At 42.8% G+C, this 21,600-nt stretch overlaps 1 protein-coding gene across 1 annotated transcript in view; it reads left to right on the forward strand.

The window, feature by feature from the left end:
• LOC124285924 (sulfotransferase 1B1-like) overlaps positions 1-21,600 on the forward strand; it is a 61,103-nt gene that overhangs the window by 28,411 nt on the left and 11,092 nt on the right. The window contains exons 2-4 of the mRNA XM_046722200.1: positions 6,173-6,368; positions 6,571-6,891; positions 9,503-9,606. Coding sequence (XP_046578156.1) covers positions 6,206-6,368; positions 6,571-6,891; positions 9,503-9,606 — 588 coding nt within the window. The 5' untranslated portion in view covers positions 6,173-6,205. The remainder of the gene's footprint in view (positions 1-6,172; positions 6,369-6,570; positions 6,892-9,502; positions 9,607-21,600) is intronic.

A 21,600-nucleotide genomic window follows, 5' to 3' on the forward strand; every position in this document is an offset into this window, starting at 1 on the left:
CTTCCCTCAGCTTACAGTGCGTACTGTAGTCACCTTCCCTCAGCTTACAGTCCGTCCTGTAGTCACCTTCCACTCAGCTTACAGTGCGTACTGTAGTCACCTTCCCTCAGCTTACAGTGCGTACTGTAGTCACCTTCCCTCAGCTTACAGTCCGTACTGTAGTCACCTTCCACTCAGCTTACAGTGCGTACTGTAGTCACCTTCCACTCAGCTTACAGTGCGTACTGTAGTCACCTTCCACTCAGCTTACAGTGCATACTGCAGTCACCTTCCACTCAGTTTACAGCAGGGTTGAAAATAACCCATTGCCCAACAGCCGAGTCCAGTGTTTTTTCTGTCGGGAAAGCAAATTTGTATATCACACTGTACCCGTGTCCAGTTGACTTCCCAATGTTTATTATGTTGTTTATTTAAAAAATCAGCAAGAAAACGGTTGGTATAGTGGGGAAATTATCAGGGCAAGTGACTTTACATGTGCCACTGTACCAGAGTACACTAGCAATTTTAAACTTATTTCCACCCCTGTTACAGTCCGTACTGTAGTCACCTTCCCTCAGCTTACAGTCCGTACGGTAGTCACCTTCCCTCAGCTTACAGTCCGTACTGTAGTCACCTTCCCTCAGCTTACAGTCCGTACTGTAGTCACCTTCCCTCAGCTTACAGTCCATACTGTAGTCACCTTCCCTCAGCTTACAGTGCGTACTGTAGTGCTCTTCCACTCAGCTTACAGTGCATACTGTAGTCACCTTCCACTCAACTTACAGTCGCATTGTGTAGTCACCTTCCCTCAGCTTACAGTCCGGCCCTGTAGTCACCTTCCACTCAGCTTACAGTGCGTACTGTAGTCACCTTCCCTCAGCTTACAGTGCGTACTGTAGTCACCTTCCCTCAGCTTACAGTGCGTACTGTAGTCACCTTCCCTCAGCTTACAGTCCGTCCTGTAGTCACCTTCCACTCAGCTTACAGTGCGTACTGTAGTCACCTTCCACTCAGCTTACAGTGCGTACTGTAGTCACCTTCCCTCAGCTTACAGTGCGTACTGTAGTCACCTTCCCTCAGCTTACAGTCCGTACTGTAGTCACCTTCCCTCAGCTTACAGTGCGTACTGTAGTGCCCTTCCACTCAGCTTACAGTGCGTACTGTAGTCACCTTCCACTCAGCTTACAGCAGGGTTGAAAATAACCCATTGCCCAACAGCCGAGTCCAGTGTTTTTTCTGTCGGGAAAGCAAATTTGTATATCACACTGTACCCGTGTCCAGTTGACTTCCCAATGTTTATTATGTTGTTTATTTAAAAAATCAGCAAGAAAAACGTTGGTATAGTGGGGAAATTATCAGGGCAAGAGTGACTTTACATGTGCCACTGTGCCGGAGCACACTAGCAATTTTAAACTTATTTCCACCCCTGTTACAGTCCGTACTGTAGTCACCTTCCCTCAGCTTACAGTCCGTACGGTAGTCACCTTCCCTCAGCTTACAGTCCGTACTGTAGTCACCTTCCCTCAGCTTACAGTCCGTACTGTAGTCACCTTCCCTCAGCTTACAGTGCATACTGTAGTCACCTTCCTCAGCTTACAGTGCGCGCATTGTAGTGCTCTTCCACTCAGCTTACAGTGCATACTGTAGTCACCTTCCACTCAGCTTACAGTGCGTACTGTAGTCACCTTCCCTCAGCTTACAGTCCGTCCTGTAGTCACCTTCCACTCAGCTTACAGTGCGTACTGTAGTCACCTTCCCTCAGCTTACAGTGCGTACTGTAGTCACCTTCCCTCAGCTTACAGTGCGTACTGTAGTCACCTTCCCTCAGCTTACAGTCCGGGTCCTGTAGTCACCTTCCACTCAGCTTACAGTCGTGCACTGTGTAGTCACCTTCCTCAGCTTACAGTGCGTACTGTAGTCACCTTCCCCTCAGCTTACAGTCCAGTTGCTGTAGTCACCTTCCCTCAGCTTACAGTGCGTACTGTAGTGCCCTTCCACTCAGCTTACAGTGCGTACTGTAGTCACCTTCCACTCAGCTTACAGCAGGGTTGAAAATAACCCATTGCCCAACAGCCGAGTCCAGTGTTTTTTCTGTCGGGAAAGCAAATTTGTATATCACACTGTACCGTGTCCAGTTGACTTCCCAATGTTTATTATGTTGTTTATTTAAAAAATCAGCAAGAAAACGCGGTTGGTATAGTGGGGAAATTATCAGGGCAAGTGACTTTACATGCGCCACTGTACCGAGTACACTAGCAATTTTAAACTTATTTCCACCCCTGTTACAGTCCGTTACTGTAGTCACCTTCCCTCAGCTTACAGTCCGATGCACGGTAGTCACCTTCCCTCAGCTTACAGTCCATTACTGTAGTCACCTTCCCTCAGCTTACAGTCCATACTGTAGTCACCTTCCCTCAGCTTACAGTGCGTACTGTAGTGCTCTTCCACTCAGCTTACAGTGCATACTGTAGTCACCTTCCACTCAGCTTACAGTGCGTACTGTAGTCACCTTCCCCTCAGCTTACAGTCCGATCCTGTAGTCACCTTCCACTCAGCTTACAGTGCGTGCTGTAGTCACCTTCCCTCAGCTTACAGTGTGCGTGCTGTAGTCACCTTCCCTCAGCTTACAGTGCGTGCTGTAGTCACCTTCCTCAGCTTACAGTCCGGCCCTGTAGTCACCTTCCCTCAGCTTACAGTCCGTGCGGTAGTCACCTTCCCTCAGCTTACAGTCCGTGACTGTAGTCACCTTCCCTCAGCTTACAACTGCACTGTAGTCACCTTCCCTCAGCTTACAGTCCATACTGTAGTCACCTTCCCTCAGCTTACAGTGCGTACTGTAGTGCTCTTCCACTCAGCTTACAGTGCATACTGTAGTCACCTTCCACTCAACTTACAGTGCGTACTGTAGTCACCTTCCCTCAGCTTACAGTCCGTCCTGTAGTCACCTTCCACTCAGCTTACAGTGCGTACTGTAGTCACCTTCCCCTCAGCTTACAGTGCGTACTGTAGTCACCTTCCCTCAGCTTACAGTGCGTACTGTAGTCACCTTCCCTCAGCTTACAGTCCGTCCTGTAGTCACCTTCCACTCAGCTTACAGTGCGTACTGTAGTCACCTTCCCTCAGCTTACAGTGCGTACTGTAGTCACCTTCCCTCAGCTTACAGTCCGTACTGTAGTCACCTTCCCTCAGCTTACAGTGCGTACTGTAGTGCCCTTCCACTCAGCTTACAGTGCGTACTGTAGTCACCTTCCACTCAGCTTACAGCAGGGTTGAAAATAACCCATTGCCCAACAGCCGAGTCCAGTGTTTTTTCTGTCGGGAAAGCAAATTTGTATATCACACTGTACCGGTGTCCAGTTGACTTCCCAATGTTTATTATGTTGTTTATTTAAAAAATCAGCAAGAAAACGGTTGGTATAGTGGGGAAATTATCAGGGCAAGTGACTTTACATGTGCCACTGTACCGGAGTACACTAGCAATTTTAAACTTATTTCCACCCCTGTTACAGTCCGTACTGTAGTCACCTTCCCTCAGCTTACAGTCCGTACGGTAGTCACCTTCCCTCAGCTTACAGTCCGTACTGTAGTCACCTTCCCTCAGCTTACAGTCCGTACTGTAGTCACCTTCCCTCAGCTTACAGTCCATACTGTAGTCACCTTCCCTCAGCTTACAGTGCGTACTGTAGTGCTCTTCCACTCAGCTTACAGTGCATACTGTAGTCACCTTCCACTCAACTTACAGTGCGTACTGTAGTCACCTTCCCTCAGCTTACAGTCCGTCCTGTAGTCACCTTCCACTCAGCTTACAGTGCGTACTGTAGTCACCTTCCCTCAGCTTACAGTGCGTACTGTAGTCACCTTCCCTCAGCTTACAGTGCGTACTGTAGTCTCCTTCCCTCAGCTTACAGTCCGTCCTGTAGTCACCTTCCACTCAGCTTACAGTGCGTACTGTAGTCACCTTCCCTCAGCTTACAGTGCGTACTGTAGTCACCTTCCCTCAGCTTACAGTCCGTACTGTAGTCACCTTCCCTCAGCTTACAGTGCGTACTGTAGTCACCTTCCACTCAGCTTACAGTGCGTAGTGTAGTCACCTTCCACTCAGCTTACAGCAGGGTTGAAAATAACCCATTGCCCAACAGCCGAGTCCAGTGTTTTTTCTGTCGGGAAAGCAAATTTGTATATCACACTGTACCGGTGTCCAGTTGACTTCCCAATGTTTATTATGTTGTTTATTTAAAAAATCAGCAAGAAAACGGTTGGTATAGTGGGGAAATTATCAGGGCAAGTGACTTTACATGTGCCACTGTACCGGAGTACACTAGCAATTTTAAACTTATTTCCACCCCTGTTACAGTCCGTACTGTAGTCACCTTCCCTCAGCTTACAGTCCGTACGGTAGTCACCTTCCCTCAGCTTACAGTCCGTACTGTAGTCACCTTCCCTCAGCTTACAGTCCGTACTGTAGTCACCTTCCCTCAGCTTACAGTCCATACTGTAGTCACCTTCCCTCAGCTTACAGTGCGTACTGTAGTGCTCTTCCACTCAGCTTACAGTGCATACTGTAGTCACCTTCCACTCAGCTTACAGTGCGTACTGTAGTCACCTTCCCTCAGCTTACAGTCCGTCCTGTAGTCACCTTCCACTCAGCTTACAGTGCGTACTGTAGTCACCTTCCCTCAGCTTACAGTGCATACTGTAGTCACCTTCCCTCAGCTTACAGTGCGCACTGTAGTCACCTTCCCTCAGCTTACAGTCCGTCCCTGTAGTCACCTTCCACTCAGCTTACAGTGCGTGCTGTAGTCACCTTCCCTCAGCTTACAGTCCGTGCTGTAGTCACCTTCCCTCAGCTTACAGTCCGTACTGTAGTCACCTTCCTCAGCTTACAGTCCGTGACTGTAGTCACCTTCCTCAGCTTACAGTGCGTGCTGTAGTGCCCTTCCACTCAGCTTACAGTGCGTACTGTAGTCACTTTCCACTCAGCTTACAGTGCGTACTGTAGTCACCTTCCCTCAGCTTACAGTGCGTACTGCAGTCACCTTCCACTCAGCTTACAGTGCGTACTGTAGTCACCTTCCACTCAGCTTACAGTGCGAACTGTAGTCACCTTCCACTCAACTTACAGTCCGTACTGTAGTCACCTTCCCTCAGCTTACAGTCCGTACTGTAGTCACCTTCCCTCAGCTTACAGTCCGTACTGTAGTCACCTTCCCTCAGCTTACAGTGCGTACTGTAGTCACCTTCCACTCAGCTTACAGTGCGTACTGTAGTCACCTTCCACTCAGCTTACAGTTCTTACTGTAGTCACCTTCCACTCAGCTTACAGTCCGTACTGTAGTCACCTTCCACTCAGCTTACAGTCCGTACTGTAGTCACCTTCCACTCAGCTTACAGTGCGTACTGCAGTCACCTTCCACTCAGCTTACAGTCCTTGTACTGCAGTCACCTTCCCTCAGCTTACATTCCGTACTGTAGTCACCTTCCACTCAGCTTACAGTGCGTACTGTAGTCACCTTCCACTCAGCTTACAGTCCGTACTGTAGTCACCTTCCCTCAGCTTACAGTCCGTACTGTAGTCACCTCCCTCAGATTGTCATACAGGGTTTCTTTAGGCTTTTATTTGTGGATTTCAAGTGGACACTGTAACAACCTCTGTCACCTCCCGCCCTGCACAGTGTGGGGCCTCAAGGTGTTGTTGGAGATAATTTTATGAAATCATTATCATTAAGGCAATAAAGGTATAACTTTGCATTCATGATCCCACATTGGTCTTTTTGTCATTGAACTCTTCTCAACTATATCAGAGCTGTTTTACTTTGTGTCTATTATCAAAGTTTCTCTTCAGTATTATACATGTGGAGAGTGGTCTTCATCTACCCATGTTTTTCTTAAAGGACAACTTACGGATCGGGTGGTTAGGCTCACTGACTTAGATGATGCATGTCATCATGTCCCATTTGTGCTCATGACGTCAATCACTGGATCGCCTCGTCCAGCCTGGAGTAGTTATAGACCATCTACACATACGGTTGGAATATTCCAGACTGCTGAATGAAACAAACATAAAAGCATGTTATTCTCTGTACCTATTGCTTTACAGGAAGGTGTGCTCCAGAGCCAGTATTTTGGACATGCTTAATTCTCAGCAGTTTTTGAAATAATGACTAATGACAGTTTTACTGGTTTCATATTGTAGGAAAACCTACGTTTGGTTGGTACGATTGAACCAATGAGCCTAGTCAAGTTCCCAGATGCTGGTGGGTGTTCAATGACCCTGAAGGATGTGGATGGACGATACCTGACCCCTTCTGGGTCACCTGACCACTGGTATTCCCTCAGGACGATGAACACCAGATCTGATGATGTCTATATTTGTTCATACCCCAAATCTGGTAAGACCTTCCGGAAAGTCAAGACTATCTGTCTCAGAACTGTTAATTGCAAATCCAAAATAATTAGTTCTCCATATAACATTAAAAGAAAAAACATTTTGTGGTAACCGCTTGTGAGTTTTGCTGTGTAGGGTCATACATTTCTGCTGTAAGAATGAAAGTAATTTAAATGTTGCTAACTTGATCAATATGCTGTGTACAGGATTCCACTGGATTTGGGAAATTGTAACCATGCTGAGATCAGGAAACTCAACACCGATTAAGGAAATCATGGAAGGTCATATAACAGATTTTATGCCTTTGGATCATATTGAGAGACATGCATCACCAAGGACACTGACAACTCACAGATACCCTGAGGAACTCCAAAAGGAAACCTTTGAGCTGGGGTGTAAGATAGTGTACTTGATTCGTGACCCAAAAGACATTTGTGTCTCATATTACAATCATCTCACTCAATTGAAACCACTTGATTATGAAGGACAGTTCAGTGACTTTGTTCCATTATTTCTCGAAGGAAAAGGTAGGTAAAGTGTGAACATGTGTCATTGTCAATGTTTACCATTCTACTGTCACTACATAGTCTCTCTACCCTACTGTAGCTGTCACTACATAGTCTCTCTACCCTACTGTAGCTGTCACTACATGGTCTCTCCACTCTACTGTAGCTGTCACTACATGGTCTCTCCACCCTACTGTAGCTGTCACTACATGGTCTCTCTACCCTACTGTAGCTGTCACTACATGGTCTCTCCACTCTACTGTAGCTGTCACTACATGGTCTCTCCACTCTACTGTAGCTGTCACTACATGGTCTCTCCACTCTACTGTAGCTGTCACTCCATGGTCTCTCCACTACACTACTGTAGCTGTCACTACATGGTCTCTCCACTCTACTGTAGCTGTCACTACATGGTCTCTCTGTAGCTGTCACTACTACTGTAGCTGTCACTACATGGTCTCTCCACTCTACATGGTAGCTGTCACTACATGGTCTCTCCACTCTACTGTAGCTGTCTCTCTCCACTCTACTGTCAGCTGTCACTCTCCACATGGTCTCTCATCCTCTCCACTCTACTGTAGCTGTCACTACATGGTCTCTCCCACTCTACTGTAGCTGTCACTACATGGTCTCTCCACTCTACTGTAGCTGTCACTACATGGTCTCTCTCCACTCTACTGTAGCTGTCACTACACATGGTCTCTCCACTCTCTCCACTCTACTGTAGCTGTCACTACATGGTCTCTCCACTCTACTGTACTGTCACTACTGTAACTGTCACTGGTCTCTCCACTCTACTGTAGCTGTCACTACATGGTCTCTCCACCCTACTGTAGCTGTCACTGTAGCTGTCACTACATGGTCTCTCACTACCCTGGTCTCTACTGTAGCTGTCACTACATGGTCTCTCCACTCCTACTACTGTAGCTGTCACTACATGGTCTCTCCCACCCTACTGTAGCTGTCACTACATGGTCTCTCCACTCTACTGTAGCTGTCACTACATGGTCTCTCCACTCTACTGTAGCTGTCACTACATGGTCTCTCCACCCTACTGTAGCTGTCACTACATGGTCTCTCCACTCCTCCTACTGTAGCTGTCACTACATGGTCTCTCCACTCTACTGTAGCTGTCACTACATGGTCTCTCCACTCTACTGTAGCTGTCACTACATGGTCTCTCCACTCTACTGTGTAGCTGTCACTACATGGTCTCTCCACCCTGTCACTGTAGCTGTCACTACATGGTCTCTCCACCCTACTGTAGCTGTCAGGTCTCTCCACTCCACCCTACTGTAGCTGTCACTACATGGTCTCTCCACCCTACTGTAGCTGTCACTACATGGTCTCTCCACCCTACTGTAGCTGTCACTACATGGTCTCTCCACCCTACTGTAGCTGTCACTACATGGTCTCTCCACCCTACTGTAGCTGTCACTACATGGTCTCTCCACCCTACTACTGTCACTGTCACTGTCACTACATGGTCTCTCCACTCTACTGTAGCTGTCACTACATGGTCTCTCCACTCTACTGTAGCTGTCACTACATGGTCTCTCCACTGTAGCTGTCACTACATGGTCTCTCCACTCTACTGTAGCTGTCACTACATGGTCTCTCCACTCTACTGTAGCTGTCACTACATGGTCTCTCCACCCTACTGTAGCTGTCACTACATGGTCTCTCCACTCTACTGTAGCTGTCACTACATGGTCTCTCCACCCTACTGTAGCTGTCACTACATGGTCTCTCCACCCTACTGTAGCTGTCACTACATGGTCTCTCCACATGGTCTCTACTGTAGCTGTCACTACATGGTCTCTCCACTCTACTGTAGCTGTCACTACATGGTCTCTCCACCCTACTGTAGCTGTCACTACATGGTCTCTCCACTCTACTGTAGCTGTCACTACATGGTCTCTCCACTCTACTGTAGCTGTCACTACATGGTCTCTCCACCCTACTGTAGCTGTCACTACATGGTCTCTCCATCCTACTGTAGCTGTCATTAGATGGTCTCTCCACCCTATTGTCGCTGTCATACTAAACTGATTATATGAAGAAACAATTTGAATGTATTAACACGTTGACTGCCTTTCACGAGTATACTCGTAGAATCAATTCTGGATGAGTTTGCCACTACGAGTTATCTCGTAGTGGTAAATTGGTATTTTGAAACAAGTTTCACTTGTTGGCAAAATTGGCACAAGAAACAAACGTCCACTGGCGTTCTTTGTTACCGCCAGGAGACGATTGCTTCTTGTGCCTGTTTTGTCAACATGTGAAACCTGTTTCAAAATACCATTGATGTAGCTACGAGATAACTCTTAGTGGCAAATTCGGCCAGACATTGATACTACGAGTATACTCGGGTGGCAGTCAATGTGTTGAAGTGGAGAGAGGTCACAAACTCAGGATCTGTGTTTCAGTTCCTGAGACTTAATTCATTATGGTTACTTCCAAATTTTTATCAATTAAGACATAGTTTAGTATCTAGGCCAATAAAATGATGATGTAAACACTGTTCATATCGATCAAGTTGAAATATGCTGATATAAAATTAATCAAGGGCCTATAATGATTCTAACAATAGTATGGACAAATCAGATAGTGGTGCTGGGCTTACTTGCAGTTCCCTTTAACTCCTGGTGGGAGCACATCATCCGCTGGTCTGCCATGAAAGTCAAGCATCCAGACCGGGCACTTCTTGTCATCAGTTATGAAAACATGAAACAGGTAACAGTGTATGAACCACTTCCTTACATTCTTCCCACTTACAACCCTAGAAAAAAATGGTAACAATTAAAAATAATTTTGTCTTGCATATTTGGGGCTTTAAGTATTTGAGAGACTTTCACTCTGTATGCTAAAGAATCCCCAACTTTAGGAAGAGGTCATCTTATTAGATGTCCAAGTGATTGTTACATGATGGTTAAATGTTTCACTAATTAGATATGATATTAGGCTCTTTTGAAATGTACCTGATGAGCAATAGTTACCGATACTAGTCCCTAGTTTCAGAATACCAGTATTGATGGTGCAAGTGACTTCACAGCAGGCCAGATGTTTGTAGTCCATTTATCTACAACATTTTTCCTGAACTGATTAAAATATCAAATGGATAATTTACCTTGTAATCATCTGCAACAATACCTATGAATCTGAGGTAAAGAAATTAACCTTAAATTGAACGTCTGAAAGTGAGTATGGGTTATATGTTGAAATGAAACTGTCCAACCCTATGAGATCCCATGATGGTTGAATGTTCATCATTGATGCTATATATTGAGACTATATGGCTAACAATAGCATGTTTATTTCACTGAGTGGACAGTCACAGTTTCCATCTACTACACATCCTGTAGAGCCTCTACAGGACCAAAGGCCCATGTGGCTTATTGCAGTGTCCATACTGGAATCATTGTTTCATGTTTAGGGACCGTTCATAATTTATGGCTTGGGGCGGTTGGGTGGGGTGTGTGTGTGTGAGTGATGATTTTAAGGGGTCACCCATTTTGTTCTAGGGAGCTAGGGGGTCATAAATTTTGTACACACATACTGGGGAGGGGGTGTCAGCAATTTGCACATAAAAAAAATGTTAAAAATTATGCTTAGAAATTATGGGAAGGGAGAGGGGGTACTGATTTTGTACATGACATGCAGGGGGTCACTTATTTTGCACATAAATTTTTTTTGGGGGGGGCATTCACATTGTACATGCTTCTCCATAAAAATCATCATCACCCCCCCCCTAGCCATAAATTATGAACAGTCCTTTAGTTAACATTTTCCCAGAAATTATTGAGGAAATCTTTGTTTCCTTATACTGATAATAGAATTTTAAAATAGGTGTTACATTATGTAGTAAGGTACTCAATATGGGAGGCAACTCTTGCAGGCTTAAGAATGAACCTTACCACATCAAGAGTTATCTCCCCTGGTGTAGCAGACGACTTCCTTTGCTGACATGGCAGATTTGACAGCAGAAGAGAAAAGAAAAGAAAATGGTTCTAGATGATTTTGAAAGGGGTGTGACTAATGCAAAAGAGTTAGCTGGTAGACATGACATTCCTCTGTCTACAGTATACAAAACTTTGAAGAATATTATTTAATGAAGAATATTATGTAATGAAACCCTTTGACAAGAATTACAAAGACTTAACATTGATGAAAGATGCACAAAAATAAATCAAGATTGGGATAATGTTTTCTTTTCTGATGAAAGTTCTGTCTGGCTTTTTCTGAACTGTGTGAAAATTTAGACAAAAGATATCGTGAAACCTATCTACCAACACCCATAACATAAAATTCACATGTGGGTGGGATATCATCAATGGAGTGACGCCGTTGTGTATTTTCACTTGAAATTTGATGAAGGAACGATTTATTGATATCTTAAATGATTACCTCCTTCCAACGGCTCGAACACTGTATGGATTTTCCAGCATGTTGGCGACCCAAAACACGTTGCTGGCTACACAAAAATGTTCAAGTTTTAGACTGGCCCAGCTAGGACAGAATAAACCAAAAAGGACTTAGAAATATTGAGGATATGAAGAAAGAAGTGGTTGAATATTGGGATACACTGTCACACAATTTCCTAAAAACTTTGATCGGTAGTGTACCTAGATGCATTCAGTCGTGTATAGCATTGCAAGGAGGCCTTACAAAGTATTGAAAATACTATTATGATAAGGGTCTTGGGTCCAAGTGAGGGTTCTGGTGAAACCCCTTATCTAACTGGCGTGCTGGTCTGCTTGGGGGAATTAACTCAGCAAAGAGTCTGAAGTCACAAGAAGCTAATCACAATTTTATTTACAAGAACGGAATAACATGGGGTGGCCACAGAGAGTCGGTACAACCCTCTGGGCATAGGGCTAGAGCTGACCTGTGTTGGGAGTCTAAACCCTACTGATGGACAAATGCAGTTAGAGACTTTTTATCTACAATTAAAACAATAAAGAGATTACGATTGGTTGACTGATACAAAAATGGGTGTAACCTACATTAGCCTATCAAATACAGAATATACAAAATGGGGTGTGTCCTTCAATGACCAGACAGGGCAATTACTCTTAATCCTGTTAATCCTATTTTAACTGGCACTTATCTTGTTGGCACTTTTACTGGATGCTTGGATGCTTACCCTGGGCTAGATCTTAACGAGCCTAATCTGATGTGTCAATTATAGGTGCTTGGATTACAAAAGATGCATTTACTGTGGGCCATGTCTTTATAACCCTTAATTGGTGTTTGCTTAAAGTTTTGTAATATAGATGATGACATGTTTACTTTATGAAGGTAGTTCATTTAATCGTCTGGTCATAACTCTGAATTACTGAAAGGGTTGCTAACAGCTTGAGTCCTCAATACCTTAGGCTAGGATTTTATCTTGAATATCTGTGAAATTGTGTAGCCGTAATTTATACCTTTTTCAATAGTATGTCTGTGAGATGAGATGAGTTTTACAACTTTTGACTTGAGTCTTTCTCTAAGCTATTACTGAAGTATGATGAAACTAATATTCTATATTTATATTTTCCTAATATCTGAATCCTAATATATTGTTTGTAGTTGTCATAATTAATCATGAATTTTCGTATGAATTATTATTCCATGATAACTTCCCCGCTGTCTGAAAAAGTTTGGTCCCCCCAAAAATTCTTAGATGGACAATGGTATAAACTTAGTTGATGGAACTTGGTAGAATATTTAAATGGTAATTATATTGTCTCTTTGGTATTGGGGCACAAGTTCCTTCCGCTGTCGTCTGGATGTGGAATCTGGCTTGTCTTGGCTCTGTGTTCTGGTTCTTGATGTTTCCAGGAGGCCTTGTGATGGTTCCACATCCTGATTTTGGAGCCAACTTGTCCATATCCCATGCAGACAGATGATTTGTATGAAAATACAAAACAAATGAGAGTAAGCTTGTGGCAAATTATATTTATAAGAATTCTAATATTTTCCTGTTTTGTACGGGATACATACAAAATGTACATGAAGTAAGTTTATAATACAATACCCTGCAAATAAATTGTCTGTTAGTGCATTGTATAAGGTGACGTTTATATATTGAAGTCATGACCTGGAATAATGCATGGGCAGTTAATAACACAATGTACATGATTTAGTAAGTATCTCCTGTTAGGATAGAAATGTTATGTATAAGCAAATATATATATACATGTGCTTGTGCATTTAACAAGTGCATTGGTTTTGAAATCATACACTGACTTTTTTTGTTTTGAACCATTTGTTAGGTACCTTGTTAATTTGGCTGATTTTGTTAGTTTCAACATTTTAAACATCTTAATTGTTTAGGGATTTTTTTTCGTTTAATTTTATTTTATTTTAGCTTTGGTTTATTTTGATTTATTAGTTTGAGTTTACTTCACTCAAATTTTGGTTCATTTTGCTTCTGCTCAGCCTGTACATTTGGCTGAGGTTCGGTTTAATTAAGCTTCGCTTCGCTTGGTTTATTTCGCCTCGCTTCGCAGCCCGATTAAGTTTGTTTTGCTTCAGCACGATTTATTTCGGCTTTTCGCTTCGCTTGTTTATGTTTGTTCCATAACGCATGTATTTCGGTTTCGCTTTCGCGTTGGTTAAGTTCGCTCGCACGGTGTATTTCGGTTTCGCTTCTCGCTGGTTAAGTTAAGTCCGCACGGTGTATTCTGGTTCGCTTTAGCGATGGTTAAGTTCACATTGCTTTTGAGATTGGTTGATCAGATCAATGCTCAAAAGTTGTTGTGATGCAAATAACTCAGATGATCAGGCTGATGCCATTTGTTCACAACTAGTGTCATCAGGTAACACAATGTGAAATGACTTGACACAAATATACATGCCTTTGAAGTTAATGCAGCAGCCAGAGGTTGTCAACAGCGTTCATATGGTCGATGGGGAACTAGCTTTCAACCAAGATAACATGCACGTTGAAAAAGAAGATCCTGTATTTTTCGCAGGTATATGGCTATCGGCGACCACAGGTATATATCGGGAGCAAATATTGGTATGGTAACGTGGGTCTGTAAGCAGTGTGCACTGCACGGTATACAAAGGAGCTAACACTTTCGAAGTCTTCTTCTTGTGCAAAAGAGCGTTTGGATTTATAGATGGGTAATTCACCAGGAGAATCATAATCCTCTGGGGTGTCAGTATCAAACTATTTACAGAGATCCACCCAGCTCTCATTGAGGTAATCCTGTATGAGGTGGAGAGGAACAGCTTCAAAATACGCTGTATGATATCTATGATCTCTTTTGTCATAGCTATATGAGACTTTGACATACCAGTCTCCTTGAACTATTTCAATGCCCATAACTCTCTTTATATTTGGATTGATTTCTCGTAGGTGTATAGGTTCCATTGGGTATGGTTCAACGTCCAATACTGGGTCTGTAATGATTGATTGCTGTCTGAAACTTTTTGACAGTACATTGACTGATTTATCGTTTTGTGTTGATTCTCTTTGGTTGAAAAATTTGTGATTCTTTAGTGGCCGTTTTCGTCGTTTTCCTGGCATATTTCTCTTGACGTGAAATTCTCTCTGAATTGAGTCTGGAATGGTGCTGCCATATTCCCATGTGTTTCCTCTTTCTGGATCTGTCCATTTCACTCTGTAGTAGATTTTGTTGTTTGCTTTCTTGGAAGCAAGAATTGAGTGAATGTCATCAGGATTGAAAACCTTGGCGTCATTGTTTGACGTTGGTTGTTGTGTTGGTTGTTGAACCTGACTTGATTCTGATTGTGGCCTTGACTTTGGCTGATGATGTTTGCTGTTTACTCCTCTTTTTCCCTTGTTTGTATTTCCTTTCTTCTTGGTGGGGTTACTTGGACCTGGGGTGCTCTGTTTTTGGTTTGTAATTGTTGTACTGGGTCCTGCTGAGCTTTCCTGAACGCCTTTCTTCTCTTGAGTTGGATTCCTTGGATTTCCTGCCTTAGTTTTTGAATTGACTTCCTTACCTTTAGGTGATTGATCCTGGGTTGAACTTGTTGGCTCTGCATTGTTGCTGTCAAGTTGTGGATCGCTCATTGGTTCCTCATTGTCATCTATGACGTCTGAATCCATATTGTTGCTGTTGTTGAGGTATGGTTCTGGTGGATACTGTGGACGATCAGCTGGATTGAAATATGGCTTCAGACGGTTGGCATGGACCAATGGTTTGTGCAATTTGTCGTCAGAACTTCGGCGTAGTTTGTAGGTGAAATTTGGACCTAAATGAACAATGTAATAACTGCCATACCACTTTTTGGTTAACTTGTTGCAGAGGCCTTTTTCTACTTTTTGACAATATAGCCAAACTCTTTGACCTGGGGAGAAATCTGGCTCTTTAGCCTTACGGTTGTATTGCTCGGAATACACCTCCTTTGCTCGAGCAGTGTTTTCAGCTGCAATAGCCCTTGTAATTTCTAGCTCCTCAAGCAAATTTGAAAGATAGCTTTTGTTGTTGTGGCCTAAATTTTCCTTTGGAATAAACGAAACATCTTGTGGAGCTCTCATTTCTCGGCCGAAAAGCATAACAAAGGGGGACTTTTGAGTTGATGAATTTGGGGCCATCCGATAGCCCATCATGATGCCTGGAAGAAACCGGGGCCAATCATTTTGAGATTTGTTACAGCAGGCTCTTAGTGATTGATTGATGTAGGAATTGAGCCTTTCTACACAGCTGTTTGTTTGGGGATGGTATGGGCTAGTATGAGTGAATTTGATAGCCAAAAGTTCACAAATAGCTTTGATTAATTTGGACATGAAGTTCTGACCTCTGTCTGCAATTAAGGTCCTTGGAGCGCCATACCGACAAAATATTTCTCTCATGAGAACATCTGCTACCTCTGTGGCTTCTTGAGTTCTTAGGGGAAAGGCTTCACACCATCTAGATGCTGCATCGGTGATGACCAAAATGTGCTTGTACTTGTCTGGTGTTGTTGGCAAGGGACCAAGGATGTCAACATGCCACCTGGTGAAGACCTCTTCCACAGGTAGTGGACGTAGGGGTGCCTTCTTGCTGTGGTAATGCCTCTTGGTCTGTTGACATACTTCACATGTCTGGACATATGTTGCAATTTCGGTGTACATCTTTGGCCAGTAGTATGTTGGTCTCATGGTGTTGTGCATCCTTTCCTTTCCATGGTGACAACCGCCAAACTCGGAATCGTGGTAGGATCTCAGGACCTGGTTCCTGAGAGTTCTTGGAACTGCGAGCTGTTTAATGAGTTTGTCCGCATGACCCTTCTGTCTCTGTGGAACAAATCTGTATAGGATTCCTTCATCTATTTCAAAGTTGCCTGCTTCAATAAGGATCTTTTGGCGGTCCTTTTCATCTTCTGGAAGGACATCATCTTCTTTGTAGTCAAAAATTTTGGTAAAATCTGGACAAATTCTTTGTAGATGACGTAAGTTGGGATGTGCATTAATATTTACCTCAACCATTGTGGCTTGTGTGACATCATCACTTGTAGCGTGTAATGCTGCAACAACGTTTGCTGGTACTGTTTGGTAGTCCTCTTCATATTCAAAGGTGACAGACAAATGAGTTGTCTGTGATTCACTATCTAAGTGATTAATACTTGGTATGCAATCATCCTCAGTCTGAGTTGATTTGGTGACCTGTGAGGATAATTGTGGGCTTGCTGAAATGTTGGTATGGCTTCTTTGCCCAAGTGAAGTTACTGTAAAGACTGTTTTCTCAGCATCTTCTTCTGTTTGACTCTGACAGTTAATATTTTTCTCATATTCCCTGTGTGAGAGCGCATCAGCATTCCCATTGGCTTTGCCGCTTCGATGAACAATACCAAACGTATAGGTAGACAGTTCTAAAGACCATCGCCCTAACCTACCTGTGGCATCCTTGATGGATTTGAGCCATTTTAAGGCGATGTGGTCTGTGTAGACAGTGAATTTGGAATTTGCAAGGTATGGACGAAATGATCTAATGGCTTCAACTAAAGCTAAACCTTCTTTTTCTGTAATGCTCCAATTCTTCTCGCTGCCGTGAAGAGCTCTGCCTCCAAAAGCTATAGGATGTTCATAATCCTTCTCATCTTTTTGACTCAAGACAAACCCTATGCTCATATCGCTGGCCTCAGTTGCGAGAAAAAATTCTTTGTCAAAGTCTGGATAAGCCAGAACATGTGTGTTACACATAGCATCTTTGAGTGTGTTGAAAGCCTGATCACACTCAAGTGACCACTGGAACTTTGGTTTCTTACCAGTTTCTGCCTCTGAATGCTTTTTTAACAATGCATTCAATGGCAGTGCTATTTTCTCATAATCTTTCACATACTTTCTGTAAAAGTTTGTGAGGCCTAAAAATGAGCGAACCTGTTTTTTGTGATTTAGGAATTGGGAAGGTTTTAATTGCTTTGACCTTTTTGTCATCAACTTGAACACCTCCACATGATAAAACATGACCCAGAAATGAAACCTTGTCTGTTGCAAAATTGCATTTTGATGGCTTTAGTGTTAATTTTGCCTGTTTGAGATAGTAGAAGACTTGCTCCAAATGTTGGAGATGCTCTTCAAAAGTTTTTGCTGTATATTATCAAATCATCAATGTAAGTCAACGCAACTTTGAAAAGCAATTTTCTTAGCACTTTGCTCATGAGTTGCTGAAAACAATGTGGAGAATTAGACAAACCCTGGGGCAAACGTTTGAATTGATAAAGGCCTTGATGGGTGACAAAAGCAGTTTTATTCTTTGAGTCTTCGTGTAATGGCACTTGGAAGAAGCCATTGGCAAGATCTAACGTGGAAAAAATTGTAGCTTGGCTATTGCTGATGTGATCAACAACATCGTCAAAAACAGGGAGTGGCCATGACATGGGTAATGTGACAGAATTTAATTTTCTGTAGTCACAAACAAATCTATATGATCCGTCACGTTTCTTAACTAAGATGATGGGTGCTGAATACATCGAAGTGGATTTCTTCAGTGAAGTGGACTCCTCAATTAAATCATATTTGAGAAAATCTTCTACAAGTTCTTCAGTGACTTTTGGGAGATGAGGAGATTGACGATAAGGCCTACACTTAACAGGGGGTTTGTCGGTCTTCTTATTGGCAGTCTTAACTGTACTTACAGATGGCTGGTCACAGTCAATTTCAAAGATAGAGTGGCTGTCAATGTAACTAAATTTTCCTACAACTGTACCCTTGTCTAAAACTTGTTCTTCTTGGGAAGGATTCATAAGCCTAAATGTGACAGTTTTCCTTTGTGCTTTTGAGAGGGTCCTACCACCTGCTACTTCAGAATGAGCAGTGAGGGAGGCAATTGGTTCAATGAGGACGAGGGAATCATCTTTTGCCTCAGGCAATCTTACCTTGAAATGAATTTCGCTCTGAGGGGTGATATAAATTTGATCTATTGTTGTTGCTAATCCACAAATTTCTTGATCGGGATTGGCAATGAAATTGATATATTGCCTATCTGAGGTGCTGTTGCCTAGTATGAGGGAATGGCAGCTATAATCTATGACTGCATCATTGTCATTGAGGAAGTTTTCACCTAGTAGGACTGGCTTTGGTAATGAGGGCAGGACATATGTTTTGTGAAAATTCCTGATCTTGAATGACAAAATCTAACACAACTGAACCCAACACTTTGTGCAATTCGCCGCCAACACCTTTAACCTGTGGAAAGGGTGAATTTCCGAGTACAGGGTTGTTGAAAGCTTTGTTTAGAAAAGCAGACGAAATGCAGCAAATGGATGCCCCTGTATCTATTGAACAAGTTGTTGTTTCAGTGCCAAATGTTATTACCTGAATCACACTTTTGGCAAGGGGTGTAACTAAGGACACAGTTGGAATTTCACTTTCAAAGTTACTTTCCATACCAGACTCCATATTGGCCATGACACCTTATAGTATGTACCGTACTATAATTAAGAAAGACAAGAAATCAACAATGTAAAGTAGTACTTACAATTTTTGAAGACTTTTTCTTCCTTGGTTGGTGTCTTTACAGGAGTTGGTGGTCCTTAATCCAGTGCTGAGATCAGAGGTTGATGCAGTCGCTTGTTTTTCCATATGTTCTTGTATCTGGTTGTAGTTAGTTCCTGGGCTCCGAGGTTCCGAAAATCGTTGATTCTCCGCCAACTTTTATGATATCGGTCTTGGGTCCAAGTGAGGGTTCTGGTGAAACCCCTTATCTAACTGGCGTGCTGGTCTGCTTGGGGGAATTAACTCAGCAAAGAGTCTGAAGTCACAAGAAGCTAATCACAATTTTATTTACAAGAACGGGGGTGGCCACAGAGAGTCGGTACAACCCTCTGGGCTGAGGGCTAGAGCTGACCTATGTTGGGAGTCTAAACCCTACTGATGGACAAATGCAGTAAGAGACTTTTTATCTACAATTAAAACAATAAAGAGATTACGATTGGTTGACTGATACAAAAATGGGTGTAACCTACATTAGCCTATCAAATACAGAATATACAAAATGGGGTGTGTCCTTCAATGACCAGACAGGGCAATTACTCTTAATCCTGTTAATCCTATTTTAACTGGCACTTATCTTGTTGGCACTTTTACTGGATGCTTGGATGCTTACCCTGGGCTAGATCTTAACGAGCCTAATCTGATGTGTCAATTATAGGTGCTTGGATTACAAAAGATGCATTTACTGTGGGCCATGTCTTTATAACCCTTAATTGGTGTTTGCTTTAAGTTTTGTAATATAGATGATGACATATTTACTTTATGAAGGTAGTTCAATTAATCGTCTGGTCATAACTTTGAATTACTGAAAGGGTTGCTAACAGCTTGAGTCCTCAATACCTTAGGCTAGGATTTTATCTTGAATATCTGTGAAATTGTGTAGCCGTAATTTGTACCAATAGTATGTCTATGAGATGAGTTTTACAACTTTTGACTTGAGTCTTTCTCTAAGCTATTACTGATGTATGATGAAACTAATATTCTATATTTATATTTTCCTAATATCTGAATCCTAATATATTGTTTGTAGTTGTCATAATTAATAATGAATTTTCGTATGAATTATTATTCCATGATAACTCTCTTAGATTGTAAGAGAATCATATCTCAACATATTAATATAAGTAAAACTTCTATATTTTTTTACACATGTATTAGAATTTTGCCGAAACAACTTTCTCAATAATTTCTGGGAATGCTATACATCACCTACAGCTTTCCAATGGATGAGAGACCGGTCAAATGACCACAAAAACTGACCTTCCTAAGCATATAAACGACTCATTTTCATGATTTTCATGACTTTCAAGAGACAGTATTCTTGAAATGAAGTAACAGCAATCTATGAATTTAACTGCTGATGACAAACACTCATAATTGCCACAGGTTCATATAAGCAAATATACTCAACGCAATTATTGAAGGGTCACCCATATGAATGACTGGTAGAAATTAAAGCTGCTTTAATCATGTTTGGAGTTGACAGTAAGACAAACTTTAGTTGTTAGAGGTTACAATCATGATTAACGATTATGGCATTAGACTGGGAACAACATTTAAACTACAGAAAATAATGAAAAAAGTAAGCAAACAGTGATAATTATTCCAACAATTGATGATTTTCATGCATGAACACAGATCGTTACAATCGAATGCAAACCAATGGGGTATGGGCACGCTCACATCGGGGGACAAGCACGTGCTTTCAGGCCTATTTGACAGCAAAAATCTACTTGAAAGAATGCAACATTTTTTGAGTATTGAAAATCGAGGTCGTGCTATTGGCATGCTCAATGTGGGTGGTAGCCAACGTCAGGTTGCTGCACATTTTAACGTCACTCAGAGTGTGATTTGGAGACTCTGGCAGCAGCATCAGGCGAGTGGAACTGTTGCTTAGGCCCAAAGAGCTGGGCGTCCTAGGGTTACCACACACAGACTGGACTGTTACCTCGTCAACCTTGCTCTACGCAATCGATTTCTGACGTCACACCAGTTGAGAGATAAACTCTTTAACGCCACCAAGGTCTGCATTAGTCAGACAACAGTAAGAAGCAGGTTACGTTCAGATGGTCTCCATTCCCGACGTCCAGCTGTTCGTCCACCATTGACAGCATGTCACCGCCAAGAACGTTTACTATGGTGCACACCTCATGAGCGCTGAAATCAACGTCAGTGGTCCTCAATCTTGTTTACTGATGAAAGCTGGCTTAATGTTTCATTTCATGATGGCCGTAGGAGAATCTACAGATGATGTCATGAACGTTTTGCAGATGCTGCTGTTGTGGCGCATAATCGATTCGATGGTGGTTCCATAATGGTCTGGGGTGGAATTACAGCTACAACAAGGACATGATTACATGTTATTATGGGAAATCTAACTGCACTGCGCTACAGAGATGAGATAGTGGCTTCAATTGTAGTACCATTCATGAGGACCATGCGTCACTACAGAGGTTCCCCAATCCTCCAGGATGATAACGCTCGACCGCACCGTGGACACGTCAACAACTTCATTCAGCAATAGGGCATTAGGAGAATGGACTGGCCTTCTTGCTCCCATTGAACATTTATGGGATGAGCTGGGGCGCCGCGTTTACCTAAGACACCCTATGCCACTTGATCTGAGGACACTGTAGAGAGGTCTGCTCCAGGTGTGGGATGCCATACCCCAAGCCTTCATAATGAACCTGGTAAGGAGTATGAGGTCAAGGTGCACTGAAGGGATCAAAAACAAGGGCTGTCACACCAGATACTGACACTGTTCTGCACCCAGGAGTTTTGACTACTAAGTGTGA

This window comes from Haliotis rubra, unplaced genomic scaffold (genome assembly GCF_003918875.1).
Source record: "Haliotis rubra isolate DU_JTF1 unplaced genomic scaffold, ASM391887v1 Scf370, whole genome shotgun sequence".
Taxonomy (NCBI): domain Eukaryota; kingdom Metazoa; phylum Mollusca; class Gastropoda; order Lepetellida; family Haliotidae; genus Haliotis; species Haliotis rubra.